General features: G+C 45.2%; 1 protein-coding gene across 1 annotated transcript; it reads left to right on the forward strand.

Annotated features, from left to right (window-relative positions):
• Window positions 1-1029: 1029 nt before the first annotated feature.
• mrps2 (mitochondrial ribosomal protein S2) lies at window positions 1030-17652 on the forward strand. Its single transcript, XM_087998114.1, has 4 exons — window positions 1030-1121; window positions 1630-1761; window positions 15365-15491; window positions 17090-17652. The coding sequence occupies exons 1-4, from the start codon at window positions 1103-1105 to the stop codon at window positions 17628-17630; spliced, it is 819 nt and encodes a 272-aa protein (XP_087854240.1). The 5' UTR covers window positions 1030-1102; the 3' UTR covers window positions 17631-17652.
• The last annotated feature ends 921 nt before the right edge of the window (window positions 17653-18573 follow it).

Below are 18573 nucleotides of genomic sequence, written 5' to 3' on the forward strand. Positions count from 1 at the left end.
GCCTGCCTTGCTGTGTCCCTCTCCCTCCTGATGCTGCCTGCCTTGCTGTGTCCCTCTCCCTCCTGATACTGCCTGCCTTGCTGTGTCCCTCTCCCTCCTGATGCTGCCTGCCTTGCTGTGTCCCTCTCCCTCCTGATGCTGCCTGCCTTGCTGTGTCCCTCTCCCTCCTGATACTGCCTGCCTTGTTGTGTCCCTCTCCCTCCTGATGCTGCCTGCCTTGCTGTGTTCCTCTCCCTCCTGATACTGCCTGCCTTGCTCTATCCCTGTCCCTCTCCCTCCTGATACTGCCTGCCTTGCTGTGTCCCTCTCCCTCCTGATGCTGCCTGCCTTGCTGAGTCCCTCTCCCTCCTGATGCTGCCTGCCTTGCTGTGTCCCTCTCCCTCCTGATGCTGCCTGCCTTGCTGTGTCCCTCTCCCTCCTGATGCTGCCTGCCTTGCTGTGTTCCCCCGGCCTCCTGCCTGTCTATATTGAATTCCAGCATCTGTAGTTTTTTTTTGTCTCAAACTGTTCTCCACCTGAGGGCAAAGGTAAATGAGCCGCCCTCAGCACTAAGCCTCCATCAAAATAAAGATCTACAGACAGTAGTGAACAGGTTTGTTTTTGCTCCTTTATATCTTTATTTGGACCGATTTAGAGATGTCGGTGTTGGACTGGGGTGTACAATGTTAAAAATCACACAACACCAGTTCGCTTCCAATTAAACTGTTGGATTATAACCTGGTGTTGTGTGATTTTTAACTTTGTTTGGACTGGTTTAGAAATAGAGCGATAGAAGCCCCGCCTATTTCAGACACTACCCCCTTTTAGTGAAGGACAGGTTTGGGTTAGAGAGAACCCATGGCGCCATCTTGATGAGGACGGATGGTGGTGTCTCTGGCGCCATCTTGATGAGGGCGGATGATGGTGTCCCGGGCGCCATCTTGATGAGGGCGGATGGTGGTGTCTCTGGCGCCATCTTGATGAGGGCGGATGGTGGTGTCTCTGGCGCCATCTTGATGAGGGCGGATGATGGTGTCTCTGGCGCCATCTTGATGAGGACAGGTGGCTTTTGTCGTGGCTCGAAATTTGATAAAGTTTATTGAAAGTGAAGAGTCGACGGATAATGAAGCTGTTGAGGATCGGTAAGTGACCCCCCCCCCCCCCCGGGATCGGTAAGTGACCCCCCCCCCCGGGATCGGTAAGTGACCCCCCCCCCCCGGGATCGGTAAGTGACCCCCCCCCCCCCCGGGATCGGTAAGTGACCCCCCCCCCCCCCGGGATCGGTAAGTGACCCCCCCCCCCCCGGGATCGGTAAGTGACCCCCCCTCCCCCCCGGGATCGGTAAGTGACCCCCCTCCCCCCCCCGGGATCGGTAAGTGACCCCCGGGTACAGCTGGTTCTCTGGGGTCTCGGGCTTGTAAACAGATATGTTCCCCACAGACACAGACACAGACTGAGACACTGACAGTGACACAGACACAGACTGAGACACTGACAGTGACACAGACTGAGACACTGACAGTGACACAGACAGTGACACAGACTCGGTGTCGGTCTTGGTGTTGAAGGAGAGCAGCTGCAGGTGAAGGGGATGAGGGGCTGGAGATGGCTGCCATTTACCTTTTCTTTCTGTTTTCCTTCCCTCTCAAGTGCTGCCGCGCTTGGCCTGTGTGAGGCTGACGGTGCCCATTCCCAGATACCAACCGAGATCTCAGCTTCACGGCCTGGCCCGGCCTCCTCCTCCTCCTCCTGCTCCTGCTGCTGCTGCTTTACTACAACAAGGTCAGTGAGGAGCTGATTACTGGGCTATATTCATTCCTGAAGAAGGGCTTATGCCCAAAACGTCGATTCTCCTGTTCCCTAGATGCTGCCTGACCTGCTGCGCTTTTCCAGCAACACATTTTCAGCTATATTCAATTACTGTATATTCAAGGCTAGTACTCAGAGATTTGCATTTCTGCAGAATCCTTACAGACCACAAGTCATCCCAAAGAGCTTAATGATCAACTCAGTATTTTTAAATTATGTAAGTATTATAGTATAAATTAGACACACGATCTGCAAACGGTAGTGTAGTAGTCATAGATTCATAGACATAAACAGCATGAAACAGACCCTTTTGTCCAATTCGTCATGCTGACCACATATCCCAACCGAGACAGGAGTAAGGATTGCAGATGCTGGAAACCAGAGTCTAGTTTAGAGTGGGGTGCTGGAAAAGCACAGCAGGTCAGGCAGCATCCAAGGAGCAGGAGAATCAACATTTTGGGCCAAAGCCCTTCAGCAGGAATGGAGGCAGGGTGGAGAGATATATGGGAGGGGTGGGGAGAAGGTAGCAAAGAGTACAGTAGATGAATGGAGGTGGGGATGAAGGTGATAGGTCAGAGGGGAGGGTGAAGCAGATAGGTGGGAAGGGAGATATCCCAACTTAATCTAGTCCCATTTGCCAGCACTTGGCCCATATCCCTCTTCCTATTTATATACCCATCCAGATGTAATCCAAGATGGAGGATGGAAAGAATTTCTGTCTGTAACAGGCTGCTCCTTTTTTTTTGAGGTATTTTAGGTGTTGGAGGTGATTTCTTCAAATTCCAGGAGCAGTAATTACTATTTTATACGCTGTTGCAATTGTTTTGGTACTTTGTAAAACAAGTCAAAACAACAGCAATTTTAGAAGGGAGAAAGACAGACAAAGGCAGAATGGTCTGTAAGAGAGAGAGAAAGAAACCCACACTGCAAACTGACACAGCAGTGTAGCTGCGTAGTTACTGCCTTTGAATTCACGTATCGCAGAACGTTGGAGTGTGTCTAGGAAAACTTAACAAACAGCAAAGTTGACAACTGATCTTGGAGGAACCTGTTTTGGGAGAGGTCACAGCACAGACACAGATAAGTAAATACTTTTAAGTATAGTCTTGCTGCAAATCCACAATAGCAAGTAGAGTGGTTTCTTTCTTGATAATGTTTTTCTTGGGATCTGTCTCTTGTTTAAATCTTAAAAATATAAGCCCATAAGTATTAAGTTAGCCTGGAGTGGTATTTTGTATATCAATAAGATGGTGCTATTTTCTGGGTCTGTAGATTGGAAGGAGCAAAATGGCCTTTAGTAGAGTGATATGCTCTTGTCAGATGCTGGAGTTTTGGGAGAGTTTAAGGGTTACTGAGGATTATGTCTGCAATAAATATCGTTGGTTGCAAATCTTATCAGATCGATTGGAGGGACAGTTAGAGGCAATAATTTACAAGAGCAAGGAGATGTGTTTGATGACAATTATAGGAAGGGGGAAAAGCCGCAGATACAGTCAGGTAGATGGGTTAACTCCATTAAAGGTAAGAGAGGTAGGCGGGTAGTTTAGGAGTCTTCTGTGGCTATTCCCATTTCAAACAACTGGTTTGGAAAATGTAGGGGGTGATGGACTTTCAGGGGAATGTAGCACGAATGGCCAAGTTTCTGGTATCAAGACAGGCTGTAATGTAATGAGGGGTACGTCGGGTTCCAATTGATCAGTTGTGTTAGGGGACTGTCAAGTCAGGGGCACAGACAGATGTTTCTGTGGCCAGCAGTGAAAAATCAGAATGGTGTGTTGTCTCCCTGGTGCCAGGATCAAGGATGTCTCGGAGAGGGTGCAGAATGTTCTCAAAGGGAAAAAGGACCAGCGGGCGGCCATTGTACACATCGGTACTAATGACATAGGAAAGAAACAGGATGAGATTCTGAAGGGAAAATGTAGAAAGTTAGGTAGGAATTTAAAAAGGATGCCCTCAAGTGTAGTAATATCTGGGTTACTCCCGATGCTACCAGCTAGTGAGGATAGGAATAGGAGGATAGAGCAGATGAATGCGTGGCTGAAGGGCTGTTGTATGGGAGAAGGATTCACATTTTTGGATCATTGAAATCTCTTCTGGAGTGGAGGTGACCTGTACAAGAAGGTTGGATTGCACCGGAATTGGAAGGGGACTAATATACTGGCAGGGAGGTTTGCTTGAGCTGGTCGGGAGGATTTGAACGAGTAAAGGGGCGGAAGTGAGTGAGACCCAGGGAGATAGTGAGGAAAGAGATCAATCTGAGACTGGTACAGCTGAGAAAAGAAGCAAGTCAAACAGTCAGGGCAGGCAGGGACAAAGCAGATAACAAGGTAGGGCTGATAAATTAAACTGCATTTATCTCAATGCAAGAGGCCTAACAGGGAAGGCAGATGAACTCAGGGTAGGGTTAGGAACATGGGACTGGAATATCATAGCAATTACAGAAAGGTGGCATAGGAATGGACAGGACCGGGAGCTTAATGTTCCAGGATACAAATGCTACAGAAAGGATAGAAAGGGAGGCAAGAGAGGAGGGGGAGTGGCATTTTTGATAAGGGATAGCATTACAGCTGTGCTGAGGGAGGATATTCCCGGAAATACATCCAGGAAAGTTATTTGGGTGGAACTGAGAAATAAGAAAGGAATGATCACCTTATTGGGATTGTATTATAGACCCCCTAATATTCAATGGGAAATTGAGAAACCAATGTAAGGAGATTTCAGTTATCTGTAAGAATAATAGGATGGTTATGGGAGGGGATTTTAACTTTCCAAACATAGACTGGGACTGCCATAGTGTTAAGGGTTTAGATGGAGAGGAATTTGTTAAGAGTGTACAAGAAAACTTTCTGATTCAGTATATGGATGTACCTACTAGAGAAGGTGCAAAACTTGACCTACTCTTGGGAAATAAGGCAGGGCAGATGACTGCGGTGTCAGTGGGGGAGCACTTTGGGGCCAGCGACCATAATTCTATTCATTTTAAAATAGTGATGGAAAAGGATAGACCAGATCTAAAAGTTGCAATCCTAAATTGGAGGAAAGCTAATTTTGACGGTATTAGGCAAGAACTTTCAGAACTCCACGAAGATTGGTGGAGTAGCAGAAAGCATAAGACACTGTCAAAGAATACAGGAGGATATAGATAGACTGAAGAGTTGGGCGGAAAAGTGGCAGATGGATTTCAATCCAGACAAATGTAAGGTGATGCATTTAGGCAAGACTAATTCTAGAGCAAATTATACAATGAACGGAAGAGCCTTGGGAAACGTTGATGGGCAGAGAGATCTGGGAGTACAGGTCCATTGTACCCTGAAGGTTGCTGCACAGGTGGATAGAGTGGTCAAGAAGGCATGTAGTATGCTTACCTTCGCTGGATGTGGTATTGAGTAGAGGAGCTGGCCAGTCATGTTAAAATTGTACAAGACATTGGTTCAGCCGCATTTAGAATACTGGGTACAGTTCTGGTCGCCACATTACCAAAAGAATGTGGACGCTTTGGAGAGGGTGCAGAGAAGGTTTACGAGGATATTGCATGGTATGGAAGGTGCTAGCTATGAAGAGAGGTTGAGTAGGTTAGGTTTATTTTCATTAGAAAAAAGGAGATTGAGAGGTGACCTGATATGATTTTGTAAACTCAGAAGGGTATAGACAGAGTGGATAAAGACAAAGCTTTTAACCAGGGTGAAGGATTCCATAACGAGAGGTCATGCTTTCAACGTGAGAGGTCAGAAGTTTAAGGGGGATACACGCGGTAAGTACTTCACACAGAGGGTGGTGGGCATCTGGAACGCGTTGCCAGCAGGGGTGGGAGAGGCAGGCACGGTAGATTCATTTAAGATGCGTCTGGACAGATGCATGAGTAGGTGGGGAGCAGCGGGATACAAATGCTTAGGAATTAACCGACAGGTTTAGACAGTAGATTTGGATCGGGTCAGGCTTGGAGGGCCGAAGGGCCTGTTCCTGGGCTGTAAATTTTCTTTGTTCTCTTTGTTCTTGGGGGCAGATGCTTGTAGGTAAGGGGACGGCTGGAAAATGGGAAGCCTTCAGAAATGAGATAACAAGAGTCCAGAGTCAATATATTCCTGTTAGGGTGAAAGGAAAGGCTGGTAGGTGTAGGGAATGCTGGATGACTTGAGAAATTGAGCGTTTGCTTAAGAAAAAGAAGGAAGCAAATGTCAGGTATAGACAGGAGAGATTGAGTGAATCCTTAGAGTATAAAGGCAGTAGGAGTTTACTTAAGAGCGAAACCAGGAGAGCAAAAAGGACCTGGACCTGATCAGGTGTACCCTCGAATTCTGTGGGTACCTACAGAAGTGATTGCTGGGCCCTTCGGGCTCATACCCGAAACCTCGATTCTCCTGCTCCTTGGATGCTGCCTGACCTGCTGCGCTTTTCCAGCAACACATTTTCAGCTCTGATCTCCAGCATCTGCAGTCATCACTTTCTCCCCTTTGCTGAGATATTTGTATCATTGATAGTCACAGGTGAGGTGCCAGAAGACGAGAGGTTGGCTAATCTGGTGCCATTATTTAAGAAAGGTGGTAAGGACAAGCCAGGGAATTATAGACCAGTGAGCCTGAAGTCGATGGTGATCAAGTTGTTGGAGGGAATCCTGAGGGACAGGATTTACACCTATTTGGAAAGGCAAGGACTGATTAGGAATAGTCAGCATGGCTTTGTGTGGGAAATCATGTCTCACACAGGGAATTGATTGAATTTTTTTGAAGAAGTAACAAAGAGGATTGATGAGGGCAGAACAGTAGATGTGATCTATATGGACTTCAGTAAGGTGTTTGACAAGGTGCCCCATGGGAGACTGGTTAGCAAGGTTAGATCTCATGGAATACAGTGAGAACTAGCCATTTGGATACAGAACTGGCTCAAAGGTAGAAGACAGAGGGTGGTGGTGGAGGGTTGCTTTTCAAACTGGAGGCCTGTGACCAGTGGAGTGCCACAAGGATCGGTGCTGGGTCCATTACTTTTCGTCATTTATATAAATGATTTGGATATAAACATAGGAGGTATAGTTGATACGTTTGCAGATGACACCAAAATTGGAGGTGTAGTGGATAGCGAAGAAGATCACCTCAGATTACAACAGGATCTTGATCAGATGGGCCAAGAAGTGGCAGATGGAGTTTAATTTAGATAAATGCGAGGTGCTGCATTTTGGGAAAGCAAATCTGAGCAGGACTTCTACATTTAATGGTAAGGTCCTAGGGAGTGTTGCTGAACAAAGAGACCTTGGAGTGCAGGTTCATAGCTCCTTGAAAGTGGAGTCACAGGTAGATAGGATAGTGAAGAAGGTGTTTGGTATGCTTTCCTTTATTGGTCAGAGTATTGATTACAGGAATTGGAAGGTCATGTTGCAGCTGTACAGGACATTGGTTAAGCCACTGTTGGAATATTGTATGCAATTCTGGTCTCCTTCCTATCGGAAAGATGTTATGAAACTTGAAAGGGTTCAGGAAAGATTTACAAGAATGTTGCCAGGGTTGGAGGGTTTGAGCTACAGGGAGAGGCTGAATAGGCTGGGGCTGTTTTCCCTGGAGCATCGAAGGCTGAGGGGTGACCTTCTAGAGGTTTACAAAATTATGAGCGGCATGGATAGGATAAATAGACAAAGTCTTTTCCCTGGGGTTGAGGAGTCCAGAATCTAAGGGGCAACGTTTTCATGGAGAGGGTGGTGCGTGTATAGAATGAGCTGCCAGAGGAAGTGGTGGAGGCTGGTACAATTACAACATTAACAAGGCATCTGAATGGGTATATGATTGGAAGGGTTTGGAGGGATATGAGCTGGGTGCTGGCAAATGGGACTAGATTAGGTTGGGATATCGGGTCGGCATGCAGGACTTGGACTGAAGTGTCTGTTTCCATGCTGTACACCTCTATGACTCGATGACTCTAAATGTTGGAGAAAATGAGGGCTGCAGATCAAAGTCGAGAGTGTTGTGCTAGCACAGCAGGTGAGATAGCATCTAAGGAGCAGGAGAATCAATGTTTTGGGTATAAGGCCTTCATCAGGAATGAGGCTTGTCGCCCGGGGGGTCTGAGAGATAAATGGGAGGGGGTGGAGTTGGGGTGAAGATAGCTGAGAATGTGATAGGTTGGAGAGGAGGGTGGAGCATTTAGATAGGAAAGGTGATGGACAGGTCAAAAAGGTGGTGCTGAGTTGGAGGCGTGGGACTGGGATAATGTAGCGGGAGGGGAGTTGAGGAAGCTGGTGAAATTCACATGTGGTTGTGGGATCCCAAGGTGGAATATGAGGCGTTCTTCTTCCAGGCGTTGGGTGGTAACGATTTGGCGATGGAGGAGGCCCACGACCTGCATGTCCTTGGCAGGGTGGGAGGGGTAGTTGAAGTGTTCAGTCACAGGGCGGTGGGGTTGTTTGGTGCAAGTGTCCCGGAGATGTTCTCTGAAACAATCCACAAGTAGGCGTCCTATCTCCCAAATGTAGAGGAGACCACATTGGATGCAACGGATATAGTAGATGACATTGGTGGAAGTAGAGGTAAATTTCTGTCGGATGTGGAAGGATCTTTCGGGGCCTTGGACGGAGATGAGGGGGGAGGTGTGGACGCAGGTTTTGCACTTCCTATGGTGGCGGGAGTGCGGTGTGTGCTGGTGGGGGGGGCGTAGATCTGATTAGGGAGTTGCGGAGGGAATGGTCTGTTTGGAACACTGATAGGGTTGAGAAGTCAATATATTTGATTGATTAATATGTAAATCTCAGAACTTTGTTCAAGTCACTGTCCCGAGATAATTTAAGGTTTTATAAAAACAAAAGTGACATCGCATTACAGACAGTGCATTAAAGGTGTGAGGTTAGAGTATGTCTGTACCTCAACCTTGAGTCGGATCGTTTCTATTTCCAAAGTAGGAATTTATATAATGAAATATATTTCTGGTGATGGGGTCCGTTTGTAGGTGGCAGAAGTGGCGGAGGATGATGCAATGTATACAGAGGTTGGTGGAGTGGAAAGTGAAGAGCGGGGGGTGGGGGTGTGTCAAAGATGTAGGTGGAGGAGAAGCACTGGAGGGCATCGTCGGCCATGTGGGAAGGAAAATTGCGATCTTAGAAGAAGGAGGTCATCTGAGATTTTCTAAAGTGGAATTGGTCATCTTGGGAGCAGATCTGGCGGATGTGGACGAATTGGGAATAAAGGATGGCGCTTTTACAGGAGGTATGGTGGGAGAGGTGTAGTCTAGCTAGGTGTGGGAGTTGGTGGGCTTGTAGTAGATGTCTGTGTTTAGTCGGTTGTCAGAACAGCTCATCACAGCATCCAACAACCCCCAATATTACCTTTAATCTCTTTCCAGTGTTTGCTGACCTGACTGCAGCTAACACCCCTTTTGTTAATGATGCTTGCCACTTGCCTTGGTATTGAAATTCCAGGCCTTAATCTAGGCCCATGCTCATGACAGACAACTTCTTTGTGATTCTGCATGTCATTAAACAACAGCAAATATTACTGATATATTTGAAATAATATGCATTTTGTTTAAAATGAATTGAAGAATTCTGTCAAAAGGACAAAGTTATTTATTATCATTTTTCATAAAGATCTGGTTTTACATGGATTACTTCAATTTTTTTCCCTAGTTTCCCCAACTCCATGAGGGCAGAATGAATACATTGGACTACATTAAGATGCAATAATTTTACTGAGCATATTTTAATCCATAAAATGAGGCTGGGGAAAAGGAAGCCAATCTATGCCAAGTTTTGCATTTTGTTCTCATGTGTGGAGGTGTTCTGAAGGTGCTCCATGTGTCATCATTTTTGTGCAGTTGACTTTAGAGGATTATGGCGATCCATAATTTTTTTCTAAGGAGTTCAATGCCTGGACAGTGGAACCTTTTTTTAAAATAAGACATTTCTTAAATGGCACATATCTTATGGTAACTGCTTAATTATTGCAGACACCCGGGCTCTGACATACCTGTGGAAGAGGGGCAGGCAGTTGGCCCTAATGACCTTCCACTGCCCGCTGCCTGGACCTGTTTATGGCCAGTTTAGCCAGGCCCAGGTGCAGACCATGAGCGGGTCCTCAGGCCTGCCCTCCCCACTCTGTACCGGGTGCCCGAAGATCAGGAGCATGGGACTGAAGTGGAGCATGGGACTGAAGTGTAGCCAGGAACAGAAGGTGGTTTACTCCTGTTGTTTGTTTTTTTATTATTTCTTAGAGTGAGCAGAGCCTCTGTCACTCCTGTTTGTTTATTTTTTGTTCCCTGATCCAGTTCCCTCAGAGCCAGCTCTGAGTCAACAGAACCTCTGACACTCCTGTTTTTTTTCCTTTTTCTTTCCCCAGCACCCATGTTGTGTGTGTGTTTGTGCGGATGTGAGACACAGTGAAAGACACAACATGTACAAATTAGGAAGAAAGGAAACACCCGGGTGGCCAGTGACAAGCAGTGCCCTTCACATCAAAGGGCCGTGCTGTGTGATCAAACAGTGAAGGGGAGGGCAGGGATTAAATCAAAATAGAGTTGGAGGGGGAAATAATACACTCCACTCCCTGCGGCGCCCACCTCTCCCTGAACAGCTCAAGGGTGTTGGCGGACACCACGTGCTCCTTGTCCAGAGACACCCAGGCTCTAACATAACTGAGGAACAGGAGCAGTCTGTCGGCCCTAATGACCCCCTCCACGGCCCGCTGCCTGGATCTGTTTATGGCCAGTTTGGCCAGGCCCGGGTGCAGATCCATGAGGAGGTCCTCTGACCTTCCCTTCCCCCTCCGCACCGGGTGCCTGAAGATCAGGGACTGAAGTGCAACCAGAAACAGAGAAGCTGGTTTCCTCCTGTTGTTCTTGTTTTTTCTGGGCAGCTGGTCCAGAGTCAGTCCCCTCCCCTCTGACACAATCAGGAGGAGAGTCCTTGTACACACACACTGGTCCTGCTCCCTCAAGAGCCAGCTCTCAGTGAACAGAATCTCTGACACCTTTTTTTTATTTTATTTTTCTTTCTTTTTACCCCCACACTCCCGTCTAACTGCAGTAGTGCTTATTATTTTTTTTCCCCAGCACCCATGGTGTGTGTGTGTGTGTAGGTGTGAGACACAGTGAGAGACACAAAGTGCATGAATCTTTATTCGATTTCCACCACCAGGAAGATAGGAAAACACCTGGGTGGCCAGTGACAAGCACTGCCCTTCACATCAAAGGTGGACACCACGTGTTCCTTCTCCAAGGACACCCGGGCTCTAACGTAACCGCAGAAGAGGAGCAGGCAGTCGGCCCTAACGACCCCCTCAACAGCCCGCTGCCTCGACCTGCTGATGGCCAGTTTGGCCAGGCCCAGGAGCAGACCCACGAGGAGGTCTTCAGACCTGCCCTCCCTCCTCTACTAGGTGCCTGAAGATCAGGGACTGAAGCGCAACCAGAAACAGAGAAGCTGGTTTCCTCCTGTTGTTCTTTTTTTCTTAAGCAGTGCCCTTACACCTCCTTTTTTTTGTTTTTTTTTCTTAACCCCCACACTACCACCTAAGTGCGGTAGTGCTTATTTTTTCCCCAGCCCCCATGGTGTGTGTGTGTGTAGGTGTGAGACACAGTGAGAGACACAAGGTGCACGAATCTTTATTCAATTTCCACCACCAGGAAGATAGGAAAACACCTGGGTGGTCAGTGACAAGCAGTGCCCTTCACATCAAAGGGCAATGCTGTGTGATCAAACAGTGAAGGGGAGGGCAGGGAACTCCTGTTGTTCTTGTATGTGAGCCAGGGCTCCCTGATTGGACCATATTCTACAAGGTCCACCTGGCTGACCTCATTGCAATCACTACACAAGTTGTACATTCCTAAGTCAGGGACCCTCTGTATAAGGCGGTTGATTCAAGTGACCATCAGCTTTTTCAAAGGTTGTGTTTCAAGGAGTGGCTTTAAGGAACTGAGGGCCAAATGAGGAACTCCAGGGCTTTATGGTCTTCTGCACTGAGACCACAGTTGCGAATGGTGGCACAAAAGAGTCAGTGGTATGCAAGAGTCTGAAATAGGAGCACAGAGATCTTTGAGTATTTGTGGCTAATACAAATCAGTGAACTTAGGGAAGAGGGTTACAAAAACAAGTACCAGCTTGGTTATGGGGCCTCAAGGTATGGATAATCTCAAATTTTTGAGAGGACAAGAAAAGCAGACTTGCCAGAAATTCATTGGAAGTGACAGGTCTGCTGGTTCCAAAGGCATGCTTGAGTGTTTCAGCAGCAGCACTCAAGGTTAGTGGAAAGCCAGAGGTCTTTACAAAAACTAGCAAAAGATAACTAAAAAAGCATTAAGGGGGAAGAAGATGAAATATGAGAGTAAGCTAGCCAGTAATATGAAACAAGATCACAAGATGTGGAGATGCCAGTATTGGACTAGGTTGGACATGGTTAAAAATCACATGATACCAGGTTGAACTCCAACAGGTTTATTTGAAAACACTAGTTTTCTGAGCATTGCTTTGTCATAAGGTGTAATGTAAGAATTTGTTTTTGAGAGAGAGGAAAGAGTGTTTATTGGACCACTGGAAAATAAGACTGGATAAGTAGTAATGGGCGCAAAGAAATGGCAGAGGAATTGAACAGGTACTTGGCATCAGTTTTCACTATGGAAGACACCAACGGCATACCAGACCTTTGAGACAGTCAGGGGCAGAGATGAATGTAGTGGCCATCGTTAAGGAGGTGGTGTTGGGGAAATTCAAATGTCTAAAAGAAGATAAATCACCCAGAACGGATGTATTACACCGCATAGAAAGAGATAGCTAAGGAGGCTGTAGAGGCATTATTGGTGATCTTTCAGGAATGACTGCAGTCACGGAGGGTCCCAGAGGACCAGATAATGGCCAATGTAACACCCCTGTTTAAGACCCAATCCCTACTTCACCCTGCCCCCACCTCCCCCCAGTCCTAAAGAAGGGTTACACCCGAAATGTTGACTTCTGCACCTCCTGATGCTGCCTGGCTTGCTGTATTTTCCAGCCTCCTGCCTGTCTACTTTGGATTCCAGCATCTGCAGTTTTTTTTGTCTCTAAGAAGTGATGGAGGCAGAACACAAAGTTATCTGCTGGTTAGCTTCACCTTGGTTGTTGGTAAGATTTCAGAGTCCTGTATTAAAGATGAAATTGTAGAGTATTTGGAAGTCCTGGTAAAATACAGCTGAGTCAGCATGGCTTTGTCAGATGGAGATCCTGTATGACAAATCTGTTAGAATTCTTTGAGGAGATAATGAGCAAGTTAGACAAAGGAGAGCCAGTGGACATGATGTATTTGGTTTTCCAAGAGGCCTTTGACAAGGTATCGCACAAGAGGTTGCTAAATAAGATGAGATAAGAGCCCTTGGTGTTATGGAGAAGGTGTTGGCATGGATAGAGGATTGGCTGACCAGCAGAAGGCAGAGAGTGGGGCTAAAGGGGTCCTTTTCAGGATGGTAGCCGGTGATTAGTGGAGTTCCACAGGGGACTATTTTGGGACCACAACTATTTATGTTACACATTAATGATCTGAACAAAGGAATTGAGGGCATTGTTGCTAAGTTTGCAGATGACACAAAGGTGGAAGGGCAGTTAGTGTTGAGGAAGCAGGGAGGCTGCAGAAGGACCTGGTCAGGCTAGGGAAGTGGGCAAAGAAGTGGCCAATGGAATAGTGTAGGAATGTATGAAATTATGTACTTTGGTAGGAAGCACAGAGGCTTTTCTAAATGGGGAACGGCTTCGAAAATCTGAAGCACACGGGGACTTGGGAATCCTAGTTCAGGATTCTCGAGGGTAACAGGCACATTCAGTTGGCAGCTAGGAAGGCAAATACAATTTTAGCATTCATCTCAAGAGGGCTAGAATACAAGAGCAGAAATATACTGCTGAGGCTGTTTAAGGTCTGGTCAGACCACATTTGTAATATTGTGAGGAGGTTTGGGCCTTGTATCTAAGAAAGGATGTGCTGACCTTTGAGGGGATTCAGAGGAGCTTTACAAGAATGATATTGGGAATGAAAGGCCTGTCATATGAGGAGCAGTTGAGAACTGAGTCTGTATTTGATGGAGTTGAGAATGAAGAGGATCTGATTGAAACTTACACTGAGAGGCTTGGATAGAAAAAACGTGAAAAAGATGTTTCCTCTAGGAGGAGAGACTAGGGCATCGGCTCAGAGTGAATAGAGATGAGGGGGAATTTCTTCAGCCAGAGGGTGGTTAATCTGTGGAACTCATTGCGACAGAGGATTGTGGAGGCCAAGTCATTGAGTGTATTTAAGACAGAGGATAGGTAGGTTCTTGGTTAATAAGGGGGTCAAAGGTTATGACAAGAAGGCAAGGGAATGGCATTGAAATATATATTAGCCATGATCAAATGATCAGACTGATAGCTGAATGGCCTAATTCTGTTCTTGTGTCTTCTGATCTTACAGCATGTGAGCTGAAGGTAATGGAATGAAGACAGAACAAAATAGTCTTGCTAACAGACAAGTTCAGGACTCCATAACTCAACTTAACATCAAATATGACACCAGTAGTTTTGAGCAGTCTGCATTAACCTGAGACAGCAGTGGGGGGATGGAATGGAGTGTTCATAAGTTGGGGAAAAGAGGAGAGAGACAAGCAGCAGGGGACACGAATGATCATGGTACGAGAGCAGGAAAAGGAGCTATTGCAAGTGATTCCCTAGCCATAGATTGCATGGTTGTGTTCAGTTAGATGACTGTGGACAGGTGTTGGAGGACGATGATGTAATGGATAATAACAAAGGCTACTGACACGTTGAGAAGGGAAAGTTAACTTCGGCACAATCACATAGCTGTTATTAAAATCACAAATGTCATCCTGTTTTGGTATATGATGAATGGAACGTTCATTGAAGGGTTTCAGACATAGAGTTCTAGAAAATGTAGCCACAGAATTGAAAGTGGTGTTGTAAGTGAAATGTGGAACACATTTTGCTTCCCCAGGGATGGAAGGGGGTTAGCAATAAAGGCCTAATCTATCATTGACATGGAGATTCAATCCTAGATTCAGCCCATCAAGCCTGTACTGGCTCTTTAAAAAACATTTAGGAATTAGGAATCTCTCAGTACAGAAGCTGTGAGATGAGGTTATATATGAATGAAGTAATTGTAGTGCATTGGTAGTGTACCTATCTGCTTCAGAGGTTTCTGGATTAGTGGTGCTGGAAGAGCACAGCAGTTCAAGCAGCATCCAAGGAGCTTCGAAATCGATGTTTTGGGCAAAAGCCCTTCATCAGGAAGTTTGTCATATCACATCTGAACAGGCTAATTAAAACGTATATACAGCTGGATAAAGGGGTCTGAGCAGGGTGAGATCTGGTGATAAGAGTCAAATAGTGAGAACGACTGTCTTAAGTCAGCAGATGGTGAAAAGTATCATAGCGTTTCAGCAGAGGTAAGGTATCCCAACCTGTCAGTCTACTTTCAGTCAAAGCTGCCATATCAATGCAACCAGCTACAATAAGAGGAATGAATGACCATTTCATCTGTGAATGTGCAGAAAAATGATAAAATGTGGATAGCTCAGTACTGACGGCTCATTATTAATTCTGATCCTGAGCTTTGTTATGAATATTAACCATTGACTTATGTAATTATTCTAGAAAATGACTTGCTATTGACTGACCCCCTGAAACACCCAGACTTCTTTCACGTCAGTGAACTCTTCTCTCTCAAAGACCTCTTCAATGCCAGGGTGCACTTTGGTCACAAAAGAGGTTGTCGAAACAGGTAGGTGATTAATGTGCTGGTACTGACGGTGAAGTTCTTTTGAAACTACTCAACCAGGTGGTTCTGTAGATGAGGATTGGAGGTTAAAGGAAGAGTATAATTACATTACTTTGGTCTCATAGAATGGCTATTCCATTGAAGGAGTCAATTCCACAAGGTGTTCATGCTGGCTTGTTCACAACAGTAAATCCATCTGTCCCACAACCCTGCCTTTTACCCCATAGTCCTGTCAATCTTCTCTTTTCAGATATCTATCCAATTTCTGGAAGTATTTTTGTAAATATTTTCTGCACCCTCTCTAGTGTCTTCATGTTCTTTATGGTGTGTGGTGCCTGGACTTAGACAGTACTGCAGTTGAGGTCCAACCATTATTTTGTAAATGTTCACAATCACCTCCTTGCTTTTTTATACTGTGCCTCTCTTTATAAAGCTCAGGATTCATCATTAACCATTTTCACAGAAAACCCCAGGTATCTCGGCTTGTGCATCGCCTTTAGAATTTTATCTATTTTTGCATTTCTGTAGTTGTTATCTAAATGTTCACACTTATTTCAGTTAAATTTCATCTGTCACATGCCTACCTGTTCAGCCAGTCCTCCTCAGAGTTCCAAGGTTTGTCTCATTTGCAGGGTGCCATGCACACCTCACTCGAGATCATGAATATAGAACTGGAGGAACCCCATACATTCCTCCAATCTGAAAAATAATAATTCACCACTATTCTGATTTCTGTGATTCCAGGGGCTTCAGCTTTGCTGATGACTGTGTTATGGGGGACTTTGCCAAATGCTTTTTGTGAGTCCCTATGTACCACACTGATTGCATTACCCTCATCAATCCAGTCTGATATCCCAGTAAAAACCTCAACCAAGTTTAATACAACTTATTCCTAACAAATTTGTGCTTAATTGTTAATCAATCCTTAATTAATCCAGATTTGTACAAGTAGCTGTGAATTTTGACTCAAAGTCTCATTACTAAAAGCTTTCCCGTCGCTAAGATTAAACTGAATGTCCTGTAATTGCTGGGTTTATCCATACGTTCTCTTTTGAATAGATATGTAACATTGTCTGATGAGAAAAAAATTTCTGGTGTAAGGGGAGAAGATAGAACAATGGAACTTGATGAGTTGGCCTTGCAGGGAGCTGGCATAGACACAATTGCTGCCTACTACACTGAAAATACTCTATTAGTGTGTTAAAAATCACATAACACCAGGTTATAGTCCAACAGGTTATTTGGAAGCACTAGCTTTCAAAGCGCTGCCCCATCATCAGGTGGTTCATTAGCAGCGCTCCGAAAGCTAGTGCTTCCAAATGAATCTGTTGCACTATAACCTGGTGTTGTGTAATGTTTAACTTTGTCCACCCCAGTCTAATACTGGCACCTCAAATCATGACTGCTATTATGTAATTTCTGGCCTCCGGCACCACCTTTTTTGTTTGTTTGGTTAGGTTTAATAACAAAGTTTCACTATCTGTAATTCAACAGTTTCCAGTCACAACTGCTTGAGAGAAATTTCTCAGTAAAGTAAAAAGAATGAGGATAATGGTGTGAATGTTAATTATCATTTATGGGAATTCTTTCACTTCCATTAGGCTGATGGAGCCATATCTCTTTGGTTGTCGATTGGATCAGGACATCATTGATTTGGATCAGTCGATTCTTCACCTTCAGCAAGCTCTGAACTTTACGGCCCATTGTGCCTATCGAAAAGGGATTATCCTGTTTGTGAGTCGCATGCGTCAGTTTGCTCACCTGATAGAGGAAACTGCAAAGGAGTGTGGGGAATATGCACACACCAGATACTGGCAGGGTGGCTTGCTGACCAACGCACATGTCCAGTATGGAACTGGTGTTCGCCTGCCTGATCTCATCATCTTTCTGAGTACATTGAATAATATCTTTGAGCAGCATGTTGCGGTGCGAGATGCTGCCAAGATGAATATTCCAACAGTGGGGATAGTAGACAGTAACTGTAATCCCAGTCTCATCACTTATCCCATCCCGGGAAATGATGACTCTCCTTCGGCAATTAATCTCTACTGTAAACTTTTTAAAATGACCATTCTTCGAGCAAAAGACAAGAGACGTCAAATGGACCTACTGTATGGAATCCAGAAAAAATTGACCAAATAAAGCTGTTAATATATTAAACCATTCCTATCATCAAATACAGCGATTTGTTACTCTGATTATCTCCATCATTGAAGAATAGAAAAGTGCATTAAATTAGTCTGCTCACAGCACTTGATGTTATTTGAATGCTGCTACAGACCAGGGAGGATGAATGATAGGAAGGATGGACTTATTGCGTGTGAAAGAAATGGAAATATTTGATGGGATAGAAATAGAAAAACATGTTTTCACTGGGGAACATAAACTAGAAGCCATAAATATAAATAAAAACTAAGTGCTAGAGAAACTCAGCAGGTCTGGCAGCATCTATGGAGAGGTAAAGAGTTAGAGGTTTCAGTGTGATATGACTTCTTAGGAGCTGGAAAATTGTATTTTTTTTATGCTAAGGCAGAGGGGGATGAGGAATGAATGGAGCAGATTGCGAGGCTAATTAGAGCAAAAGACAAAGCCAGTGATAATGGTGGTAAAGGAGAGATAGAGATGTAAAATAGGTGCAAATGTTAGCTGTGTAAAGAAGGAAATGAGGAAAGGCAGGTTCCTACATCTGATGGAATCGAAAGTATGAAAGATATCGGAGGTGAGTGGTCGTTCCTTGGAAGACCAGTCAATGATGATGTTAGCTAGGGCTTAGCCTATAGGAGACCCCATGGCAAAGCTATTTATTTGGACACACACGGTATCATTGAAAATTAATTCAACTGTATGAGTTGCTATGTTTGTGAATTTAGTAAACACAAATTTAGACACCAATGGTAAAACTCTGTAATTGACTACTCTGGAAGAGTGTACTGTCACTGTAGTCCCGCTGTTCCATGGGTTACAAGATAAAATAAGGATTAGAGTCAAGAGTGTGGTGCTGGAAAAGCACAATAGGTCAGGCAACTTCCGAGGAGCAGGAAAAATCAACGTTTCAGGAATGAGGCTGCGAGCCTAGGGGATGGGG

The sequence above is a fragment of the Chiloscyllium plagiosum genome, unplaced genomic scaffold, assembly GCF_037043375.1.
Source record: "Chiloscyllium plagiosum isolate Xiang-an unplaced genomic scaffold, Cpla_swu_hap1 HiC_scaffold_21, whole genome shotgun sequence".
NCBI lineage: Eukaryota > Metazoa > Chordata > Chondrichthyes > Orectolobiformes > Hemiscylliidae > Chiloscyllium > Chiloscyllium plagiosum.

What these genes read in the sequence shown, in the direction of transcription:
- mrps2 (XM_087998114.1), top strand. An exon ending in TGCTGCTTTACTACAACAAG is followed by an intron (nt 1,762 to 15,364) that starts GTCAGTGAGGAG and finishes TAATTATTCTAG; the next exon opens with AAAATGACTTGCTATTGACT. An exon ending in AAAAGAGGTTGTCGAAACAG is followed by an intron (nt 15,492 to 17,089) that starts GTAGGTGATTAA and finishes CACTTCCATTAG; the next exon opens with GCTGATGGAGCCATATCTCT.